The 25,781-nt window shown below is 38.7% G+C and overlaps 1 protein-coding gene across 1 annotated transcript in view; it reads right to left on the bottom strand.

Moving 5' to 3' along the window:
- LOC130415480 (ephrin type-A receptor 7-like) overlaps positions 1-25,781 on the bottom strand; it is a 93,913-nt gene that overhangs the window by 12,074 nt on the left and 56,058 nt on the right. Inside the window, exons 4-8 of the mRNA XM_056741219.1 lie at positions 24,570-24,725; positions 21,580-21,927; positions 7,910-8,037; positions 7,121-7,400; positions 6,015-6,123 (exon numbers count right to left, since the gene is read on the bottom strand). Of these exons, the coding sequence (XP_056597197.1) occupies positions 6,015-6,123; positions 7,121-7,400; positions 7,910-8,037; positions 21,580-21,927; positions 24,570-24,725 (1,021 nt within the window). The remainder of the gene's footprint in view (positions 1-6,014; positions 6,124-7,120; positions 7,401-7,909; positions 8,038-21,579; positions 21,928-24,569; positions 24,726-25,781) is intronic.

Here is a 25,781-nt window from a genome sequence, read left to right as displayed (position 1 = left end):
TATGGCTTTGTTTGGTTGAACACAAAGAAAGATATTTGGAAGAATGTTAGCACCTGACAATTCATGGGGCATCGTTGTCTACCATGGTAGAAAAAAATGAAATGGTAGTCAAAGGTGCCCTATAACTGTTTGCTTTCCTTTATTCAACAGAACAAAAAAATGATATATATTATTTTTCCTACTATGGTAGTCAATATGTTTTCAGTCGCTAACATTCAAATATATTTGTTTGTACTCAAACAAACAAATACATTTATAAAGGTTCAGAAAATTTGATGGTGAGTAAATGACAGAATTTTCAGAATTTTTTTGGTGGATTATCCCTTCGAGTTGCTTCACAAAAAATCAGCTTTACTCTTGCGAATAGAGACAATTATAAACACTGACGATTTTATGAACGTTTTTATGAACAATGACATTTTTTATGAACTCGATAATTACATTTTGACATTTTTAAAAAGAAGTTACAAATTTCAGCTTTAAAGTGACAAATCTCATTAAAAATATTTATGACAATTTAACACTGCTTTTCTAAACAAAATCAACATGGTCTGAAAATCCTTAAAATATTACAATTATATCCCTTGAGATACAGTTTTTTTTGTTTTCTGGTAACACTAGTTTTTTAACACTTATTCTTCACTAATTATCGCAGTCAACAAGTTGTTTATTAGCATGCCTTTTATTAGCATATGTGACCCTGGATCACAAAACCAGTCTAAAGTAGCACGGGAACATTTAGTAAAAGACAAAAATACATTGTATAGGTCAGAATTATACATTTTTATGCCAAAAATCATTAAGATATTAAGATGTTAAATATGACGATATTTTGTAAATTTTCTACCTTATATATAAAAAAACTTTATTTTTGTGAGTGGATGGACTGCTACAGTGCCCTTGATTAACAATTTCAAAAGATGATTTTCTCGATTTTTTTGCACTTTTTTTTTATCTCAGCCAGATATTATCTTAACAACTAGCAACTAACAGTTAACAACATCAATAAAAAGGTTATTTATTCTGCTTTCAGATTATGTAAAAATCTCAATTTCGAAAAATTGACCCTTAAGACTGTCTTTGTTGTCCAGGGTCACATTTTGGCTGTTTATTAGTACTTATAAAGCACATATTCCACATGACAACAATCTACATCCTTAAACTGACCTTACACCGACTATTAATAAGCAACAAATTAGCAGTTTTTTCAGGCAAAAAGTTTTTTAATAGCAAGAATTGAACCTTAAAATAAAGCGTGACCCCAATTGTATACATTTTTTCAATAAAAATTGATATACAACAAGCTCCAACTTTAAAACATATTTTTTTTAAAATTTGCCAGAAACATAATGTACAATATGAAACTCCCAGCATGCCCAAAAGTCTCATTTTCACTCTCATCCGACACGACTTCTATTTTGAATGTAATTTAGCAATTCTTACACAAGTCGGTTTCAAAGCAACAACATAAACAAACGTTACTGCGCATGCACGTTTTTTGTGGCCCGAATTTGAATTCCGGTACCCATCCGCAAAGAATAAATCTCTGCAGATTATTTCTGATAACAAGCAAAAGAAATAACAAGTAAATTACATTACCTAGTAAGTAAAAAGTATGACTAGCCAGTATTATTTGGGGTTACCAGTAGAAGAAACGTTATTTGGCTAAACTTAAGTGTGACAAAGTGACATGACCCATTTAACAAAGTGTTTTTTTAAATACAATTATTATACAGTAAAATTAAGCAAATTGTTTTAATTAATACAATTATTAAACAATACAAATGAATATGAATTAATAATAATATTAATATAAATTAGATTGAATATAAATAGTTATATAATAAGCCACTAGCCAGACTGATCACAAACTCAGACCGTAAAATAACTTTAAGCCAGGCATGTGCGCCTGATGACATAGTCTATAATAGTAAAGAAAATATAATAGTTTCTGACCTTTCTGACCTGTAATACTTATTTTAAAATTCACCCAACAAACCCCTTTCAGTAAATTGCAGATACAAAACCCAAAATGATTTTAATATAGCTTAATGAAACCTTATAGAGTTTATGAGGGCTATCATGAGATGAACAAAGACTTTTACACAGGCCAATGCATGTGTGCTACTCTATGTACAGTACCATATGTATTTCAAGGTACTCTAGGGGTCGGAGGGATTCTGAGCAGATATGAGGTTTTAGCTCAGATCTGTAGTTCACATTAGGGAAATGGAGAAGTGTGATGGTTAACCGCTGCCCCGACAAAGCTGTAGCGGCAGTGCGAGAAGAATCTGGCATCTGTGGGATCTGATGGTGTTTGGACGATTTTACGTTGTGGATTAGCATGTCAGAGACACCGGGGAAAGGCATGCACCACGGGAGGGATTACAGACACGCACACACACAAGCACACACGCACAGCAGAATCGCTCAAAAGGATGTTGAAGTTTCGTACACTCCAGGATATTTGCCGGAGCATATGCAGTACTAAGATGGAAAGGACTAACTCACTCAATAAAAGTCAGACTTGACTTCAGTGTGTGTGCGTGTGTGCTGGCAGGCATCTCATTACAGCGATCAGAACATCCACAATCTACTCTAAAGAGGCGATGAGCACAGGCATCGACTGACTGACTACTACAAAGACGACAGGGCAGAGAGGGACATGCAGGCGCAAACACATTCTGTGTCTCCTGGGTGTCGGGTTCGGGCTCTCTGTTAGGAAACAGTGGCAGGGAAAGACGAGCGAGAAGATGGGGAGGGACGCGGCAGCGGGAGATGAAGGGTTGCAGAGAAACGCAGGCATGCCTGTACCTTGGAAACAGCTGCGTGGAGGGAGGGAGAGGAGGAGGAGGAGGAAGAGTAGAGAAGGAGGTAGAGAGCAGCACCACACGTGTAGGAGCTACGTTGGAGGGTCTGGAGAAGCCACTAGGGGAAGAGAGGAAGGAAGGGCCTGAGAAAAAAATTCTTCCTACTAGAGAGGATGTAGTCACATGGGCTTTGACATCACAGGAAGTACACTAGATGGCCAGGAGTTTTTTTGATCAAAATGGGATCTGATGACATCGCTTCTCGTGATGCAGACCAACTGCTAACTTACTTTCTAAGCTTTTAAGTTATACAACTCAAACAAAGATCCCTCGACACCACAGACAGGTACAACATGAGAGCATCTTATAACTTGGTAGGAGCTATTATGCATGTCTGCCTCGATAAAGAAGTGAGAGATAAGGGGTCGAGTGAAGGTCGGGGGATTGAAAGGTGTGACGGATCCGCGCAGGAGAAAGAACGCAGAGAAGCGGAGACCAATTACCACACACTTTTACAGCGTTATTGTGTGTGTGTAGGTGTATGTAAACTCATGTGGTGTATATAGTAATGAGACACAGAATGCCTTGAAAAGTCCAAAGTACTTGCAGTAAAAATCGACCATACTTGACATCGAATTCAAAAGTGACCGTGACCTAGTACATCTGAAAGTGTTTACCATATACACTACACTCACTGCACATAAAAAGCTTTTTTTTCTTAAAAACATCTGTTTATGCCTTATTTTCATCATTCAGATTTTAAAGTATTAACAATAAAAAAATATTACTGTCTCCAAAAATGCAACATGGTTACTGTATGGATGAACCAGTAATAAATATTAAATTTCTTAAATAGATTTTTCAAAAATGACTACACACTTACAATAACAATAGCATGATAACTAACATTGTCTAATGAACAAAAAGCAACATATGACTGCATCGTAACACTTTTTAAATTAGCAACAAAATGTTGCAAATACTTTATAAACAACATCGAGAAATACGCACTATATGCACAGCTATTTTTAACTCCAAACACAGCTAGACACCCCTCCCTGAATCAGACAAAGCGAGTGGAGACCTAGATGGATTAAATATTCATCCACAAATACCAATAATCCTCTTACAGTGTGTATGTGTCAGTAATTGAGTGTTATTAATAATAAATGAGATGTTATTCCCTGAACAGGAGTGAAACAGGATCCAGATTTTGAGGGGCTTTGGAACGAAACAGACCTACAAAACAATTTCTGTTAAGACCAGATCGGTCAAAGTGATAGTTTACTCAAAAATAACAATTCTGTCATAATTTACTCACCCTTGTGTCATTTTAAACCTGTATGACTTTCTTTCTTCAGCATAACACAAAAGAAGATATTTTGAAGAATGTTGGTAACCGAACAATGGCGGTACCCATTGACTTGCATTGGTACCCATTGACTTGCATTGGAAGTGAATGGTACTGGCGGTATCAAAATATATACTTTTGTCTTCTGCAGAAGAAAGTCGTGCAATTTCGAAATGACAAGAGGATGAGTAAACTTTGACAGATTTGTCATTTTTGGATGAACCATCCCTTTAAGATAATACAGGTCACATGTGCAGAGATGATTAAAGATCTGTGTTTTTGAAAATGTGTCCATTTATATTCGGGTAGTTGATGAATAAATCGTACATGTGTCCTAAATTGTGAAAACAAACTGTTATGTTACATTGTTTTATATAATTCATATTTATATTTATCAATAACGTTTTTCCTCATTTTTTGCCATCACACAAAAGGACAAAATTGCATATTAGTCTGTCAACCACCCATTTACATATGAATGTAAAATTGTTATCACACAGAAATCCTGACTCGCATTCATTCTGTAACTGAAGCATCAGCCATTTTGTCTGTTTGTCCAATCCAATTTCACACCTGATGTAAGCCAGTGTCTCTAATAAGCCACATGCAATTCATCAATAGAAATCGCTTCATCAGAGGAGCCAATAAATCCATTCGGCTCAGAGACGGATTTTGTGTTGATGTGTGGACTGATGATAAAGTTTGTGGTAGCATATTAAAGCGTGTGTGTGTGTGTGATTGACAGTGTCTGGGCCGAGCTGTGTTGCGTGTGGTTTAGAATGAATGAAAACCATTTCACAGCGGCTCAATATAATCCATTCTCATCAGTCTGATTAATGGAGAGCTGTAGGAGTGTGTGTTTCCTATCTGCCTCTCACTCCCTTGACATCGCAGCTGCATGGAGATCCATTAGAGCATGACACACCTGTGTGTGTGTGTGCACGTGTGTGCATGGCATAACACTTGTCCACATTGTACCTTATGCTGTCCAAGAACCATCTACTTGAACAGGAACAGACAGTCTGGTTGACCACAAATAAAATGAATTACTAGAAGCTGGCGAGGCTTTGCTTATTCAATAAAAACCTAATTTGAAATGATTGGAAAGTGAGGGGGAATTCAATCTGTCAAAGGTCAAACTCGAGCCTTCGTCACCATCATAAGCGCAACATCCTAAAGCACATGCGCTAACCGATGCACCACATTACACGTGAGCAGGATTCTGACAGGAAACAACACCAGAGCAGGTGGCATGTCTATCTTTATCTTTTACCCCATCTGGGAAACGCAGCCTATACAAACACGTGCGTGACATATGCACATGTCGCACTATTGCGGCGAAATTGGATTGAGTTATTGTGCTGCCCGTCATATAGACTAACAACGGCATCGTGCATCTCGGGAAGTGGAATGAGGTTTCACGCACACCCGAGCGACGAGATATGAGTTTGTGTGTGTGTATAAGAGACTGACTTCACCAAATCTGTTGCGATTTATTCTGATGGATGATTTTGCAGACCAAGGAAGTAGAAAAAGGCTTTCACCAATGCGCCTGTCACACCGTAGTTATACGGAGGCGGTCGATAGAGCAAAAGGAAGACTGTCATTGCAGGAAAACTGAATGTGCAACCGCATCATATTTAAGTTAGAGAAACAGTTCACCCAAAAACAAAACGGTCACGAGCAGGCCCAGACAGAATACGCACAAATGACCGAAAATAGTTTTTTTACAATGCAGTTTGGTGCTTTCTAAAGCTATTGGTCACAGACCATTACGGTTTCTACTTTATAGGAGAAAAAATCTGTTATTGCAAATCTGAAGTTTTGTGTTGCACAGGAAACATTGGCCCTACCTTCTCCAGATGAGCAGTCCAACTCCAAGAGTGAGCAACATGATGAGAGCAGCGACTGAGACCACCACGATGATCACCACAGGACTCTGCTCGCTGGAAGCCAGCGCCACTAAAGAAAAACATGTATCCAAAGACAAACAAAAGGTACAGTTAGTATTCATGAGGGCACAGGCCATTATCACTGCTTTAAAAGAAACGGAGCATGACAAGAGGATTGATTTTTTAAGTTTTTCTTGATTTATTTTGATAAGGCCTTAATGGGAATACATTTTTGTGAGGTGAAGTTTCATTCATTTGGATGGGGTAGACAGTCATTTTTGGCTTCTAAATGAAATACTTCGGCTGTGAAATGGAAAGTTTAAACTGCTGTCGATGTTTATGTGTTAAATAATATCAATGTTTAATGTCATATTTTTTTAAACGCTTCATATTTCTGTTATTTCTTTGTGTGGATGAGAAAAGTAAACAGAACTGGAGCCTTAAAGCTCAATTATTACTGTAAGATCTTCTCGAATACAACAAAGATCTTCATCGACAGAGACAGTTACTCCCCACATCACAGCACTAAACACTGGAAAGTGAAAAACGTCCTCTTAAGTCCAAATCAAAGATACTTTATGAGCCCAGCAGAGTATTTCACATTTGAAGGAACAGGAAAACCCTAAACAAGGAATTAAAGTACTCTGCAAAGCAACACTAAGAGATTCTGAAACCAGATTCATTCGGGCCAAGAGGTTTGCAACCGGGCACCGAGCATAGCAGCTTTGTTCTGAATAACCTGTTTAAATACTTTGTAAGTTAGTGCACTTCACAGAAAAAGTACGAGGTTACATGTGCAGTTCCTTCCATTGTGTTCATCCAATATAAATGAATCCTCTTAAATTAAACATGCCAGCAAGCTTTAGCACTTAAAACTCATTGTGTCATTATAAAGTAAAAATGTAGCACTAATAAAATAAATAAAAAAAAGGGGTCAGTTCACACATAAATCACAACTGTTTTTTTTTTAAGCATAAACCTACATTTTCTTTGAACCAAGCATTATCTGTATATCTCATGTATACTCTCATTAACTAGAAACATGACAAAGCTAAGAAGTTACTCACATTCTCCTAGCGTCTGCAGCTCCAGAGGTGTGCTGTACGCCCCGTAGTCGAGCGGAGGGGGTGACACAGCCACCACGGGGCTGGAGGAAGAAGCAGCAGATGGAGAAGAGGGAGATGAGGACGAGGAGGATGAAGAAAGAGGTGATGAGGAGAGAGAGGACAAAGCTGGACTGGAACAGGTGCGGATGAGGAAGACGTAAGTTGTGCCCGGTTTCAGGTTGTTGACACTGATTTTGGTGGCGGCCGTCTTTACCGTGGAATAACTCTGGTCTTTCTGGTCCTGAAAAAACATGCCAACATGTCGGTTGGAGAGTAAATGAACATCTACAAATGGTCAATGAGTGCATGCAGGTTTCCAAAACAATCAATCCGTCTACCATTGGGTGGACAAACAGGCTGGTTCGGTTTGGGCTCAAACTAACAGGAAAGTATTCACACTTTTAAAAATGTTTGTCTTTGCATACCATTGTAAACCTACAACATGTACAGTAGTGTTCATCATTTTTATCTGATAAAAGAACACCGTCCAAGTTGTTTATATTCAGGTTGGCTCTTTATTAGATATAAACAGTCCAACACCAGGCTTATAAATAAACTTACTGCTCATAAGAAACAGCACTATTTTTTTACAGAGACATTGCATGGTTTTCCAGCGCTTGTGTGAGTTTGTTTAGACTTAAATGTCTGGTAGATATATGTTCTGGAGCTGACTGGCGTGATCAATGAATCGCTGTGTGCTGTGGTTGTACACAAACGGAGGTAAACAGACCCCAGGAGATGCAACTGTACCTTCTCGTAGTATTTGATCTCGTACTCTGTGCGACTGCTGTTGGTATATGCGATGGGTTCCCTCCAAACCAGAGTCACACTGCGCTGTTCAACCTTCTCTGCCCGCAGCTCGCTCACTTGAGAGGGTGCTAAAGAGAGAGAGAGAGAGAACGAGAGAGAACGAGAGCTGTAAATAATTAAGGAAAGCTGTGAGAATTTTCTGTCAGCTGCATGAGCGTGTGAGACATTGTTTAAGATCCGATAAAGACGTTCTCTTGTCAGAAAAAGTTCACATCTGTTCATATTTTGTATTCTGGGTGGTTATACAATGTTTTAACTTCCTCTTTCAAAAGTAACACTGTAAATTAACGTATTATAGGCATGTTTTTAGCTGAAGTAATTCACTATCTTGTATTGTTTTCCAGTAAAAATAACAAGGAATCCATGAAACAAATTTCTTCTTTAGGTTCTAAATACAGTGATGATTTTTCAAATAATTTGATCTGTTTTAATTGTTTAATATTAGGCTAATTTTAATTATTTAATAGTACATTTTTTCATATTTTTTATCCCCTAAATATAAATCTATATTATTGCAGAACTGTGTCTTTGATCCCTCAAAATAGATGAACACTTTTAATGTCTTAACTGGGCAGATGTTTCTTGTTGTTTTGAAAATACACACAGACAGAAATAGATTGTACGTGTGTGTGTGTGTATGTGTGTGTGTCTGTGTGTGTGTGTTGCCCCTCCTCTTCTGCGGTCCAGATTAAGAGATGATTAACAACGACACAACAGCTGAGAGCTGCCACTCAAAATCCACAATGGAGAACTGACAGCTCCATCACTACACAAAATAAGCATTGAAAGAATAAGACACCAACCTTTCCTTGATCATACACCAACCAAAATGCAAAAAGCACATATTTTAATTTCTTTGCTACAAAAACAAATTTCCCGTCAAACATCCCTATACGCAACGAAGCTGTAATTTGGGCTGCTGATCAAAAGCTGTATCTGTCCTGTTCATCTACGTCAAGCCTTTAAAACAAAGACACTGGGGTTATCGTCATTCTGTCTGTTCTCACAACCAATAGGCACGCACCTCCTCTATTTCCTGCCATAAGAGAGCCGCACAGACATCCCAGGAGTCATGGTGTGAACTAAAACTAAAACATCTCAGAAAAAATGCTTTGATCCCAAACTAAGTGACAGCTAGACTGCTCATTATACATCATGGACAACTCAACTGTGACACGCTGTGCACGAGGGTCGTCCATAGTGTCAGCTTTGCGACTAGATTCCAAAGAGACAATTCAATCCTTGACAGACGTGTGAAATTTATTTCACTTTTTTTACCTTTTTGCTACTTTTATTGACAGCTGGAAAACGCAGGTTCAGTGTTGGAAAAACTGTTAAAAATTGCATCTTTTTTAACTTTCCAATAGGGCTGTCAAACGAAATACCGCGATTAACTGTATCCAGAATAAAAGTTTGTTTTTACATAATAAATGTATGTGTACTGTGCATATAAAATTGCATTTATAAATACGTACATATACATGTATACATATTTAGGAAATGTTTGCCTGTATTTATTTATATTTACCAATGATTTAAATTATATGTAATTGTTTATTTTTATATTTTTCTTAAATATACACATTTATGTGTACTGTTTGTGTTTCTTGAATAGAAAATGTATATGCACAGTACACAGACATTTATGTGAACACAAACTTTTATTCTGCATGTGATTAATTGAGATTCATTTTCGACAGCCCTACTTTTCCTTGTCATAAAGTAGCTTACATCAACATAGTAACTAAAAACAGCTCAGAATCCTAAATATTGCAATAAAACAATAAACATCTGTTGTTTTTCATTTTTTAAAATCCCACATCTAATCCCAAAATCCGGGATTTATCTTCCAAGTTTAAATGTGGACTGAGACTTTCAACCTAACAAATAAGTGGATTAATAACCTCAAGAGGCACCCAAAAGTCAAAACAACAGTTTGTGATTAGATCGAGTGTAAGCAAAGCGTTTTTCGCTTTTTCTCACTCCAGGCTGTTGTTTCTTAAGCTGTGTTTAATGAATTATGTATCGAGCTCCAAACTGCTACTTTGCCTCCAAATGCACCTGGAAACATAGTAAACATCACACGCATGACATACATACACGTATGCACTCGCCCCACCGAGTGGGAGGAAATGAGAGCCGGCCTGAACTGTAACTCGCTGCAGGCACTAAACTGGAGGTCGAGATGTTCTGAATCGTGTTATCGAACTGACCTCTGGAAGGAAGGTTAAGATGTTGCGATACACGTTACGTGTTCTCTCACACACACACACACACAAACACACAGATTTTCATTAGGGATGTTCACACAAAAAAATTTTTTAACCAGACCAGTCGATTTGTCCACCAGGTCATAACACCGATATGTGTGTATATAGATCAACTGTTAGAAAGGCCACAGCCTTTCGATACGTTCACTGACCATTGGACATGAAAGATATTCTAAGTATCAATAAACATGTTAAAATTAAATTTCTGTAGTCATTTAATCACCCTCGTGTAGTTTCAAATCTGGCTTTCTTTCTTGTAAAAAACATAAAAGATATTATGGTGAATGTTGGTCAACAAAAACCATTGGTCTCCATTGACTTCTATTGTATGGACACAAAACCAGTGCAAGTCAATGGGGACCCACGTTTTTCGGTTCCTGACATTCTTCAAAATATCTTCTTTTGTGGTTTGCAAAAAATAAAGTCATACAGCTTTGAAATTACACGAAGGTGAGTAAATGATGACAGAATTTTCATTTTGGGTTAAACTAACCCCTCAAAGCACAACACTTTGTCTGCACTCGAAAACTCTTTCCATATCATTAAAAATAATCTAGATAAACGAATCAACTTCTCACTACCCCTTCCAACAGCGATCAATGTAACTATTCGCCCGAGTGAGACATGCATGTATATCTTTGTTGAGCAGAGGGTATATGCCCTGTAGACAGAGCCAGCATGGCTCCTGTGTGCCTTGCAGTGGCAGAGCCGAGGATGTATTCAGCGGGGGTGTTTGGAAACTACGTTTGGCAAGAAGCGGTGCGCTATCAGAGCATGCAGGCAGGCAAACGCTGCTCCCTCAGGACGTCTTCCTGTGAATTAGTGTGGAAGTCTCTCTCTCTCTTTTAACCTCAGTCATCTCATTATTGTTTGGAGAATTCCTTTGACTGGCTCTCCAGTTTTTGGCACATGACAACATCCTGCTAATCGTGGTGCTTTTGTTAAACATGTACATCCACTTAAACGTCTTCTGTTTGTGTTAGAGAGGCGAGAGAGCGAAAAAGATTTTTCGTGTTTTGTTATGTCCAGTTAGCCGTGTTTTCTGACAACATGCAGCGATACATTGCAGACGGCTATTTGCCTCTCGGCCAAACAGAAAGAGGCAGAGAGCAATGCAGGGAGGTAAAGCGAGGGATACTTGGATATTTCTGTGGTGTTTGCTTTACTCTGGCAGGGTAAAATGTGATCTTGCCCTCAGCAATGGCAGAAGAGAACGTGACCAAATAGTCAAGTCACGCATGATAACACACAAACATACTGTACACACAAACACACACAGGCATACACCTCAATATCGTTGCAGTCTGGCCGAACATATGAGATGCCTTCAGGTTTAAGTTGACCTTGCAGTTGGGGCACAATTGAGTGTGTGTAAAACTTAAGACATGTGTGTATATTGTTTGCTAGATACTACGTGACTTCTCATACTAAAGATGAGCAGTAATTTTTCTTTAAAGGTCCAGTGTATTAAATTTAGCGCCATCTAGCAGTGAGGTTGCGAATTCCAACCAACGGCTCAATCCACTCCACCCCTCCCTTTCAAGCACTATGGTGGCTGACAAAGGATTAAGATGTCGTTACGTTTCTCGTTTCTTTGTCGAAGGAGATAAGGTTTTACGAAATGCTCGCTAGAGTAGTTTGTCCCATTAGGGCTACTGTAGAAACAACATGGCGAGTTCATCGTAAGGGGACCCGCAGTTTATGTAGATAGAAAAAACTCATTCTAAGGTAATAAAAACGTAATGCTTCATTATGTAAGATCTTTTTAAACCTCTCAAGACATATTATATTGTATTTCTGTCACCTTTAACATTCATTGATTTTTCAACATTCATTTCAGTTTTGCCATTTTTTGTCGATCTTTCCACCGACTATTATTCTACACAACTTGAAATAGATGCATATGCACAACAACACATCCCACGCACGCACACACATTCCCCGCTACGAGAAAGAAAGAACTAAAAACGATTTAAAATAAACCTATGGTCCGACACATTACCCAGGATGCTTCACCAGCTGGGCAGGCTGATAGACTTGCTATTATCATTCATATTATCATTTATATTATCGTGGGGAGAGATGGAAGGATAGAAAGAAGGGAGGGAAAGGAAGAAAGGGTTTCTGCCGGCCTGCTGGGAGGGTGAGATAGACTGATGCCTGCAAGACATATACATTTCCATCTAAAGAATGCTATTACAACACCCTACGCACACCTGGGACGGAAAGAGCGAGGATGAAAGGAAGCGGGAAGGGACGTAAAAGAGGGTGGCGGCGGAGGAGGAAGAGAGTGAACAAGGAAGCGTGGAGAAAATGAAAAACAGTGAACGGGGAGGAAGGAAAGATAAATGAGAGAAGAGGATTGGAAAAGAAAGCGAAGGAGTAGTACATAAAAAGCAAGCGCAGGGAGAGGGCGAGAAAAAGGCTAATGAGGAAATAAGATTTGCCAATGGCATTTCCCATAGAACTTCACACTATATCACTATAGAAATCCAATTTCCTTCGCTTAGATTTATGACCTTTCTTAAAGGTGAGGGGTATCATCTTTGTGCCACTCTCGGAACCTAAAGGAATTTCAAGATGCATCCCAAACACTTTGCACACTGTCCGGGACTTGTCTTTTATTTTCAGAGGTAATCCAGCCCAAAACTCACTGCTCAGACAAACAGTAATGATGCAAATGACTGACTCACTGTTTCGTTTCTTTGCAAATTGAACTGGGATAGAGAACATATTTAACATTCGCGTGGCTGTGCTTCTCTTGTTTGCACCATAGCCAAAGCGAGAAAAGAATAGTATAATCACCTCCTTAGAGGTGACAGAAACTTAAAAAGTGGGTTATAATGATTGGAACGCCCTCAGGAACTTCCTCCAAAAAAACATGAGGATGTAACCAAGAAAAACACACTTTCAACAAGACGAAATTAAAAAGGGGAAAAACATCCAGTGAGATAGGGGGTTGACAGGAAGGTAAGGCTTCATTTTCCAGACTCAAAGCCCCAGCACTGCTGTAAGCTACAGACAGCGTCAAACCGCCTGACAGCATAGACACAACACTAAGCTGATTTCAGAGTTCATGAGAAGTGCACTAAAGTTAGACTAGAAATAAATAAATATATGAAAAATCTGCTCTCGATACGTAAAAGCAGAGCACAGACTTTCGAGCAAAAGCACATTTATTCACATTTAAGTCTGCAAAGAGGGAGGTCTGCCTGACTGACATCTCCCTCTAGAGATGACAGACAGCTGTCAATCAAAGCATTAGGGCATCGCTCTCATCACGAGATGTCTGAATAGTGAGCGTGGAGACTCATCAACCCCCTATAGTTGCACACACACACGAACACACGGATTCGCACAAAACCTCCCGGCAAAAATCATTTTTCAAGCCGTGTTTTTTACTGGGAAACATCGAAATAGATTTAGCCTACTTGAGACAGAAAATTGCAAACAGAGTTGTTTATAAAAGCGATATCTTAAGTTATACAGCAAGTTGTTTTTCTTACCCTATTGCCAATTTTTGGAAACAACCCAATTTAAACCATATTTTCTTTAAAAACAAGTGTATATCTAATGCAGCCTTGCCTAATATCTAGAGACCTGTTCGCAACAAGAACAAAAACTAAATTAGCTTTAAAACCAACATTTTTATTAAGCTCTGCGGTTTTACATTTGAAATGTGTAAGCTATTTAAATTGTATTGGATTTTGATTGGATGTTAATATTTTATCATCAGAAAGTGATGCCAACAATACTGTTCCTCTGCAATTATTTAAAAATGTTACTTTTGTAGTTATCGTTCTTGGTCTGAGAAGAACATAATGTTGTATGAATTGTATGTTCATTCATAGAAGTTTGCATATTTGTACTAAAAAGACAAAGACAAAATAAAAAAAAAAGATTATTATTATTATATATATTTATATATATATATTATATATGTTATTATTCTATGTTTTCACACCTATATCGTACATTTTAAACATTCAGTAAGTGTATATGTTTTGTTGCACTTGTTGTTTGTGGTCACTGTCTTTTAGTCAATTACACTTAAAAGAAGAAACGGCACATTCTCTAAAAAATTTTTTTTAAATTTTTACAGCTCTATTTTGCTTTTACAATTTTTTGTACTAATAACAAGACAAGCATACTAAAAAAGAAACTTTAATCCACACACAAAACACAAACTCTCCGAACAGAATAATAACCATTTTAACACTTAAAAAGGTGATAATGAGACTAAGAGTGAAGAGGGACATTTCAAAGAAAACGCTGTCAGTTTGAACTTTTCTTGCATCCATTCTCACACCTCCCTTTGGTTTAAGAGCCTGACTCATTGTGGCCGTCCGTCACTCAGAGCTCACAGCAACGCTCTGAAGATCTGAGGACGTCTAGCCTGTCGTCTGCACGCTCGATCCGACATCTAACTCTCCGCGTGCCGCATAACAAGCTCCCGAACGCATCTGTGATTGCCACAAAGAGCAGTGAAAGCGTGCTCTCGCGAAGGGCGAGGAAAAGATGTTACGCCGCGACCAATTAAAATCCTTTGCGCTCTGTGACAAAAGAGGCCAAATTGGTTGAGTGCGGAGCTGAATGGAGGGTGATGACTCAATCTCTTTTAGTGCTGCTGGAGTTCCTGCGCCCTCTCTCATTTTCTACCATTAAAGCAGAGCGAGAAAGCAGCTCCCTCATTAGGGAGAAAGACGGGAATGCGGTCGAGAGCAAATGAACAAATGTGCGGCGGATTGCAGAGGAGAGCGTTCCTTTACATGAATGGATGGATGAGGGGGAGACGAGTAATGAAAGATTTGGTTGATCAAACTGGGAAAGTTGGACTGTAATCATCAGACTTTGTAAAAATGTAGACTTTTCCCCGTTCACACTCGCACACATAACTCGCTCTCATCTTTAGGCACTGTTTCCTGCGGTTCTTCACCTCATGTCATTCTCTTATCCCTCTCTCTCCACCCTTCCTCTGATGAGGCGCTCAGAAGGGGCCCGACCCCAGAGAGCTCCACAGGCCCGGCCATCTAACGCAGCCAAGCTAAATCCTCTGAAGATATTGAAATGTCAATCCCTTTTTGGTGACCCCTCCCCTCAACCTTTCTCCCAAAGACACACACAAACAGGTTTGATTCATTACATTACACAGAACATCTCATAGACTTATACTGTTTTCCTATCAGGCTAATGCTATTTTCTATTTTCTATCCTCTACCTAACCCTCACATAAAAATACTGATATTATAGGATTGAAGTAATACATGATTCTTTTTTTACAATAGAGGACCATCTAAAATGTCTTAAAGGGATAGTTCAGCCAAAAACTCCAAATTTACCGTTTATTTACTCACCCTCAGGCCATCCGTGATGTGGGTGACATTTTTTTTTGAGTAGAACCATAAAGAAGATTGTTTGATCCGCAGCCATTTCTGCTTCATATAATGGGAGTCAATGGGGTCCACCTGTCAAAGTTCTTAAAGCACATAATTCCAAAAAGCGGCTCCTGGCGACATGTTGACGTTTCGTGAAGCGAATCGTTTGATATTTTCATAAAACTGAACATACTTTTTAATAATATTAGCCATAAGGTGCAGGCTCTGGACACAATCGTAGTCTTCTTCTTTTAGTATTTGGTTGCGGAGGGCATACCAGTTTAGCGCCACCTGCAGAAGGGGAGTGTTGAGGCTGTACAGTATGGCTAATATTATAAAATATTACTTTCAAATTTATGAAAATATCGAGGGAGTCACTTTACGAAACGTCAGAATGTCGCCAGGAGCCGCCTTTTGGAATTATGTTCTTTAGGAACTCTTAGAACCGCGGACCCCACAGACTCCCATTATATGAAGCAGAGAGGGCTGGGATTTACCAAACAATCTTCTTTATGGTTCTACTCCAGAAAAAATGTTGACTACATCTCGGATTGCCTGAGGGTGAGTAAATAAACGGCAAATTTGGAGTTTTTGGCTGAACCATCCTTTTAAAGAGAACATAACTAGGGATTTTAAAGGTCCTACACTGGTTTATGAAGTGTCCTACAACACGTTTATGTACATAGGTGTGAAACCCAACTATTACTTCATAATAATAGGCAGTTATTCTTACTTCTTGACTGACTCTCAAATAATTCTTTCCGCAATTCATTCATCTAATCCCCTCTTTTCCTGCTAGCCTAGTCTGATGTGATTGGTCAAATTTCCTGTAGCTCAGTGGTAAGATCATTGTGTTAACAACACAAGGTTGTGGGTTCGATCCCAGGGGATTGCAGATACCTATGTAAAATGTATAGGATAAAGCAATGTAAGTCGCTTTGGATAAAAGCGTTTGCCAAATACCTAAATGTAAATGGTTTGGTCTGCTGTGATTGGTCTACCGCGAATGAGGCTCATGAGTCAGTCCAAGCAAAACGTAGATAGGGACTATATCTTGTGACGTTAATCCACGGAGGTTTGCGAATCGGACTAGGGACGACTCGTTTGCATGATTCAGAGTCGAGTCCCTTTTATCCAAGCCAATAACTTTGTTATTCATTCACCTTTGGATTTACAACTTGGCAGAATGCTTACTTTCGAACACGGCAACATTATACAAGGCATGAAATGTAATATTCATGATCTCATGTTGTGTACTCTTTAAGGAGTTGTTTTATGATTACACTATAATGCACTATATTGTATATACATTTATAAAGATATTTTTGAAAATTGGCCCTCACAAGCACATCGAACATATACCCAGCAAACAAATGACATGTCGAGTGACTTAGTAATGTGTATTGTAGCATAAAAGGACTGCAATCCATCAAAAAACAGCTATCCAAATTCAGATCTGAGGGACGATCTGACCTAAATCTGCCCGGTCTGTTTGGGTTTCAGGGGCTTGTTTAAACCTGCCATCGACATCAATTTCATGCCTTAACATTTCAGAACCCCTGTCACTGAATAAGGTACTTGAAAAAATTACTATGTGTCATGGAAGGCCGTAAAAATCTGAAGACAACACTTGAAAGTGACAGGGCTTCTTATTTAGATGTGCACAAAAATCCACCACAAAAATAAGTGACTCATCCATGGTGACAAAAGGCCTTACAAATCATCCGGGCTGTGGACAGCTTGCACATTTCTTTTTATTCATATTTATTTAACTTAACAAAAAGCGACTCAATAGATGTCTAGTTAAATGTGCTCTGAATTTGCATTTACAGTTGTGCTAGGTTACAATCATAGTCAGATGTTAAAAAAGCACATGTGTTAAACTGCACTCCCACTTACAACTGGCTTAAACCAATTCGTTTTCCATTTTAGCATTAGAAAAATCTCAATTCAGTAGGATGGACAGACGGAAATGTGCACAGCATCACAAACATATCAACGTTCTCTGGAGATCCAAACTTTAGGTGATCGTGTCCCCTCTGGAGCGTCCTTCCCTGCAGCCCCACAAGAAAAGAATGCGAACACCCCTACCCATCAACCCTAACCTCCCATCAGGGCCTGCGGTGGGCCGATAAGTCCAGCTCAAATCCCCCTTCTCAAATACAGGGAAATCCGTTTGGTCAGGGTGCACTTCTCATCGACTCGCAGTCTTAAACCCATGCTGGCTAAGTGCCAACTCCGCCAGCCGTGAATCTTGTGCCGTAAAGCACCACGGCCGTTCTCTGTAGCGTGGAAACACCGCTGGGTCTCATTCTGAGAGGAAGTTTAATATTTCAAACTGGAAAGAAGAGAGAGGAGGGTGAAGTGGGAGGGGGAGATTTACTAACAGGTTTATAGATTAGGATAGGGGGGGGGGGTGAGAGTGTGACCTGCCTCACAGTCACTGATGCAGTATTCATAAAGGTCAGCTGCTCTTTTATGAATTATTGTTTTAGAACACAGAAAGGGCGTCAGTCACATCATACCCTCTACTCGCGTGGAGCCCGTCACGGTTAAGTAATGCAGCAGAGAGGCAATATTGAGGCAGCATGCTTGGGTGTGTTGACATGCACATCGATATAGGAACAGAGACTGCAAAAGATCCCAAACACTGGTGTTTAATGAGTAACCTGGTATGTAGGATATATAAGTATGATATTCACACTAAACAAAACTTGCTTATACATCAGGGTTGCCAAATTGATGCAACAAAACCAGCCAGGTGGGCAAAACTAGCCAAATAACCAATGCCCAAATATCAAAATACAATCAGTCCCAAAACTATTTTACAGTCCTTGTTCGGCATTAAACACAATTAAAAATCACTATACTGCACAAAAACAATACAGGGTTGTTTAATTTCAACCCAGCCAAAGGTAAAAAAGGGAAAAACCAAAGCGTTGGATTGTAAATTAACCAATTATTCAACACAAAATGCTGGGCTGTTTTAACCCATTGCTGAGACAAATATAAACATTTCATGAGTTAATTTAACCCAACGGCTTGGTTTGTCCCTTTAAGACCCAGCGCTGGATTAAAAATAACCCAGCATTTTCTAGAACGAATTAATAAACACCTTAACTTCACCTTACAGCAAGAATGACAACTGAAAAAAACTATCTACCTATGACCGTGGAATAAAAAACAATTATGGCAACAGTTTTTAAAGTAACCCTATAACATTGGAATATCAGTGATCTGGCAACCCTGCTCTATATTTAAACATAAAATTGCAGGTTAGTGTAAGTACTTCCATTTGCGCGAAAGGAATCAAATGACGTCAAACTGACATTTGTTGCAAAACTGCTCCCTGAATCGGGGTAAAGTAAGGACACGCCTTAGAATATCGTTTTTTATATACTCTCTTAATAATAACTGATTTTATAAACTGCATTTTACTGGCCATCAGCCACCTCCATCTCACAAAGGGAGAAAAAAATAAATAAGTAGCAGTGATAAGCAATATTCAACCATTTCTAAATATAATGGTCAAATAAAAACACATTGCTGACATTTAAACGTTGCTTAATCTTCTACCTGTGGCAAAATCATTGCAAATATGGAATTAATATTCAATATATCATCGCTAACAGCCTCATGGAAAACTTAAATCTTCCAGTCACTTTAATGGTCCAAATTGCTCTCAGTGTGAACGCCGCTTCATTTCATTTGTATAGAGAGCTCAGCAAAGGGTTATTCCTTCAAACAACATCCAATAACACAAAATAAAGCACTAACCGCAACACTGATCTCACTCTCTAGTCAGTGCATCTCTTTTGTGTTGACTGGCAATCACACCGAACTCTAATCAAAGTGCATAAACACAGCTGCTTGTGAGACTGTACATCAGCGTACAGTAAAGTAACGCACTTCCGCTGAGAGCTGCAGTTAACCTTCAGTGTGTGTGTGTGTGTGTGTGTGTGTGTGTGTGTGTGTGTGTGTGTGTGATTAATGGTGTGTTTATTGAGAATGGAACAGGAGTAAAGAGAGGAATATTGAGTTAGAATATGCAACCGACATGAAAATTAAAGGCTTGTGTTATAGCTACCCACACAACCTCCAGCACAATAAAAACACAAGGATGGCCCATCCCGGACGATAAGATTTACACCAGAGAGGTTGAGAGAGTCGAAGAGACAAAGAGAGAGTCGTTTTTGGCCGAGAAGCAGAAATTGGTGTTGGGAGGAACATAAAATAAAAGGAACGGGAGCGGAGAGCCAAATAAACGCTGTGCAATTGACTCTTAATGGAGAGAAAAGCGGAAGTGGAGGACTCGATGAAAGAGATCTTCTCCATTAATAAACATGCAGCTTCAATGCTACTTATTTCAGCCCGAGTGTTCAAGCACTCTGGGAACACAAAAAGATCTGAGTCGGCGCTAAAGTGTGTATGTGTGTGTGAGGCGGCAAATCTGCTTTGTGTGTACAGTATCTGCATGCTGTGAAATAGTAGTTAATGGTCAGTTATTGCAGATAAACCGGTTATATATCATCTGAAGTGAAAGCGTGTATCAGGTTATTTACATAATATAGTGTACGTGTGTGTAGGGCGGTACACGACCTGGCGTATCCCTCCCCACCTCACAAAACCCAACAGCTGTCCACTAAAGCCCTTCTGCATCCCAGATGCTGCAGTTATACAACTTCATTTTGTAATCGGTCAGCACTGAAAAGAAGTGCTTGGTTGCATGCTCAGAGGTCATAAAACGCACGTGAACGCACAAATTTACGCACACGTTGTATGTTTTTTTTGTTAGACTGATTGTTTTACTATCTACTGTTTGTCTTTTAGTTCTGTTTTTGCATTGTTACATTTTCATTATTAAAATACCATTTTATATATTTTTTTGTGTTCATTAGAACAAGGAAATTCATACAGATTTGGAACAACTTGAGGATGAGGAAATGAAGACAGAATTTTCCCTTAAGCCATTTTTCTAGTGGAGATCACTGACCGATTCCCACTGTGTGGGTGACTTTTGGTCCTTACTATATTATACATATTTTTCAGATGCATGCCAAAGCTATTATAATTTACCAAAACTATCAAAACATTCTGTAAATAAATGATTATAAATTTATAAAACATACAAATTTGCTCAAAATTACTAAATTGCTAATATTAACATAATGAGTATTATTAAATTATACAAAAGCTAATACAAAACATTGATAAAACTACAATAAAACTGAAAAAAACTCTGAGGCCTGCCCCAATTATATATGTTTAATTTTGTTTAATGTCAATAAAACTATACCCATGTTTATTCTGTGATTCTGTGATTTTTGTGAGTGCATTGCATTAAACAGCCCTTTGGTATATTATTCAGACGTTAATTGGTCTTTTTATTGCGGTAGAAGAATTGACTATTGCACCTGAGAGACACTACTATAACCTCCAATTATGTGCAAAACATTTACCAATTCAATTTAAAATAAATAAATGCCTAGCATTGCTCAGCTTAAAGGACCATCTCAACAAATGGAAAAAATGGTTTTATAACGTATTGGATGACCCTTACAGTCTAATACCATTACGAATCAGTATATTGAAAAACGTAACTGACCACCCCTCCGGATCTCATTTAAGAGGACGGGAACACCATTTAATCCCAGGCAGTATGAAAAAAACACATTAGTAACTCAAGAGCATAGAGCGAAAGCAATGAAATAGAGAAGCACTAAGATGAACATAAGCTGCTTTGTCACAACCTCATTTGACTCTGATAAGAAGCGTTCCACTCAAATCAAACCATCCAGATTGGAAACATCTGCTGTGGTGTTTACAGGGACATGTCAGTGTGCTCAAATACTTCACTACCAAAATTACCACACGCATCCTGAACGCTTGCACTGCAATACTTGCCTATTCTTAAGCAATTTAAAATAATTGATATATTTGATCTATACCCATATTGGATGTATACCTGGAAGGCTGGTGGAGATGTTGACTTGGGTGTAGAACCTTTTATTCGGAAGCAACTCCGAAACGCCATTCCGGGCTTCCACGCTGAAGGAGTAGTTGGAGTTCGGCAGTAGGTTGACCACAGTGACCGTGCGCTCCGTCAGGCCGCTCTGCTGCGGTACGAAGCCCACGCTGGCACCGCAGGGTTCACACTGCACCTGCAGGGCTCGAGGTGGGCCGACACATCGGCGACAACCTATACTGTAGGCAAGATCCACCCGACGACCGGAATCATTTGGCGCCGACCATTCCAGAATGAGTGTGGATTGTTTGAGGGTGTAGACCAGATCTCTGGGTGGAGAGGGGGGACCTACATGCAAAAGACAAAACATCAAAGTTGGTTGAGCTTCACTAAAATGAAGATATTGAAATGTTCTAAAACATCAAGTAATGGATTCATAATTAAAAAAACGCAATGTGTACAACATACTCTAGTTCACAACATGATGATAACCCCTGAAAGAACTGTAATTCTATTTCAAAATGAAAACCAATTAGCTACAACTGGGTGAAGCCTAATAGAGCTTAAGGCTTAAAGTCTGTTGAGAGGAAATGAACACAGGGGCATGGAAGAGATTCAAAGAGAGAGAAGAACCGAGTTTTAAGGGCATATTGCAACAGCACAGCAAACACACACTTGCAAATAAATTCACCCAAACACAGGGTGAGAAAAGTGTCATTGGACACTCAAAAACTGTTATTTTAAAGGGATAGGTCAGCCAAAAATGAAAATTCTGTAATATACTCGTCCACTTGTCATTTTAAACTTGACATTTAAAATGACATTCTTTCTTTCTGCAGTAAACAAAAGAAGATATTTTGAAGAATGTTGATAACCGAACAATGGCAGTACCCATTCGCTTCTATTGTACAGACCCCTGCAAGCCATTGGTAACGCCGTTGTTCGGTTCCCAACATTTCTTAAAATATCTCTGTGTCCTGTTTGGAATGACAGGAGGGTGTGTAAATAACAACATCATTTTATCGCATCACAGGCAGTCTGAATAAACCTTAAGGCCCTACAGAAACGAAAACCCTTTTATTACAAATTCCAGAATTTCTTCTGCCCCAATAATCACCACAGAAACTGTGAATAAAAATGAATCTGGGATTAAAATAAAGCAATTTATAACAAAGTTAAACTTAACAAGAAGCATTAGTTGCTGCTGTATTAAGTGAGCTTATTCCAGGTTTTAAAGAATCAGCAGTGGTGTAGTGAATGTGTGAATCCAAAGAAACAGGAGAGAGATGAAGAGAGAATAGAGAAAGTGAGAGAGTAAGACTCAGATCGCGAGAATAAGAAATATAACAAATATAAAACAGAGAGAAAGAAGGAGATGAAGAGAGTGAGATAAAGAGAGAGAGAGAGAGGTAGCAAGAGATAAAGAGAGATCAGAGGTGTTAATTGCTGCTGTCCTGTCGCGCAGGACTGTTCTGTTGACTCTGGGAGGAGCGGGTCGACACCGGACCTCGGCGTCTATAATGTCGTTTGTCAGACAAGAATCTGGCAGCAACAGGGAGCCATTTAAATGTCACCGGGGCTTTAAGCTGCCCATCATCCGCCAGGGCCTGGAGCACCACAGGTGCCTGCCGCTGCCCTTAAACACACACACAACTCTGATGGGCTCAATATGTTCTAATGAGAGGTGAGTTTGCTTGTCCTTTCCGGACAGGATGCGGTGGCCTTTAAAGTTATGTTTGTGAGTTTAACTTCACAAACGAACAAAATGAACGGTTTCAAAGGACGCATGTGCCTGGTCCGAAGTCAACTTCCAGTCTGTGTTTGTTCATTGACCTGGCTAGTGGCTAATAATATATAAAATAATTCTGTTTATATTTTATTTAATTTATATTCATATTTATTGTATGATAATTGTACTAAATAAACAATTTGTTTAAATTAATTGTATATTAATTTTATTTAAAAAAGTATGCAATTTTGCCGCATTTTAATTTAGCCAAGTAACTTTTATTTAAGTTGTTACCCAAACTAATACTGGTTAAATCTACTTTTATCTTGCTAGCTACAGTTAATTTACTTGTTATTTATTTGACTTGTTATCAGAAATAATCTACGGGGACTTTATTCTTTGCGGATGTGTACCTGAAGTTTAGCATGCATGCGTAGTAACGTTTGTTTATGCTGTTGTTTTGAAACCTACACAAGGGCACAAACACACGTGCACACCGAGGAAAGTCAAACAATCATTCCCGTCGCCCCTGTTACATCTCATGTCATTTACAGCGACAATTCTGCAGTACATTACTGTACACACATTTCCCTTTTCTCTCTCTGTAGTCTGGCTGCATCTGCTCATAGGAATCACAGCGGGATCGATACTATAATGAACACTATCACAAAGTGTTTCTCTCTCTCTCCTTTAAAAGCGGCTTAAATCAATAGAGTAATTAATGGTTTAATTATGCTATAAAAGTCATAACAAAGCCATTTACAGCAATCAGACATTTGTTAAACCCAAAGTTATGGGTCAGTCATGAGATTTCAAAGGTAAAATGTGTCACTTTTGGGCCACTAATGTCAACAAATGGAATTGCAAAAACAATTTACTCCTCTAATATATCACTACACAGGCTTTAAGTTTGTACTCTTTGTATTGAGCCAAGAGGTCAATCTGTGATGTTTAAATCCTCTATTGATTGTTTTCTCTTTACAAACTAATTTGCACTTCAGTTTACCGAGATTAAACTTCGGTATGCAGTGAAAGGCAGAACTTCCATGATTTGCTTGCACAGTCCAGTTTAACCGGCCGTTCACACCCACATACACATCAATCCTCTCAACAGAGCTAACCCCATTGTAAACAATTAAAAAACAGGATCAATTATATTGATTACAGCACTGTACACACACAAATAAATACAAATATTTACTATTTACTCCTGCACATTACAATTTCCAAACACACACACTCCGGAGGTGGACATTCTTACGAGTGCAAGGGGCCGAAGGGGGGTCCAGCGGTGTCCTGAAGTGGTCGTCCTCACACATACAAAGCACATTACCCTCCTCTTCAGCCTTGCTGTTCGCCGGACATGAGAAACACTCTTGTTGCCGTGACGACATCTTATATGTGCCAGGAGGACACGCTGAGGAAAGAACACAAAGCAAAAACATATTTAACAACTGAAAGCACAAAACACAAATGCTGACAAGCCGACAGCAGAAAGGATTCTGCACATGTGGCTTTAATCCTTATTAGCCAACATAAAAGATCTACTCGGGAACATAATGTGCTACTTGGAGAGAAAAAAGCCACTGGGCCTCTAGATCTTTTTACACTAATGAGGATCAAAATATACATGAGATGAGTGATTTGATGCGAATAACAGACAAACTGCTGGGACTGTGAACACACAGGGTACAAGAGAACGGACCTTTCGTTAAATGAATAAGAGCAAACACAAGACCCAATAAAGCAGAAAGGAAATCCATCTTTCAGTGAGAAGAACCAACTTTCATGTACTGTGGCTTAAAAGGAAAAAAGTATATTGTTGGTTATTTGACATTTGTCTACAAAGCAAATCGTTTTGGATATTTAGTTTTTTCCAAACAGGAGGTTCATAACAAAAAAATATTTCACTACTGTACTAAAATACACGACCCACAAACCTGAAGTGAAATTAAATCCACCAATCAAAAGTGGAATAAGAACCACTTCAAAGGCTCAGCTCAGCACAACACAATTATAATTTTCCATGACTATAAAATAATGATTTGCATTTAACTTTTAAGTAGTTTTAAATGTAATTCAATTTAAGTTTTATTATGCATAGTATTTTATACAAGTAATTAATGACCATAAGTCATAAAAGTATATTGTACCATCATAACTCATGGTAATTTGTAGCAATTTATAAAAGGATTACCCACAAATACCTTCACTTCATCATTGCTTAACACAAAGGGTCATTTAAACAATTCATTGGAAAAGATGAATATGGATGATACACAAAAATACATGTGACTACATGCGCAAAAACCAAAGTGAAATAAAAACATGCTTAAAAATGTATAGAATGAAAACATTCCCACATTAATGCTTGTTTTCATATATAAAAACCCAGCATCTCGCGAACTATAGTATTTATTCCTGCACGTAGCAAACTTTGACGTGTCCTCATATGCCACAGTTTGTTTTTGCC

The sequence above is a fragment of the Triplophysa dalaica genome, chromosome 25 (assembly GCF_015846415.1).
Source record: "Triplophysa dalaica isolate WHDGS20190420 chromosome 25, ASM1584641v1, whole genome shotgun sequence".
Taxonomy (NCBI): domain Eukaryota; kingdom Metazoa; phylum Chordata; class Actinopteri; order Cypriniformes; family Nemacheilidae; genus Triplophysa; species Triplophysa dalaica.
This window is presented reverse-complemented; position numbering and strand designations above follow the sequence as displayed.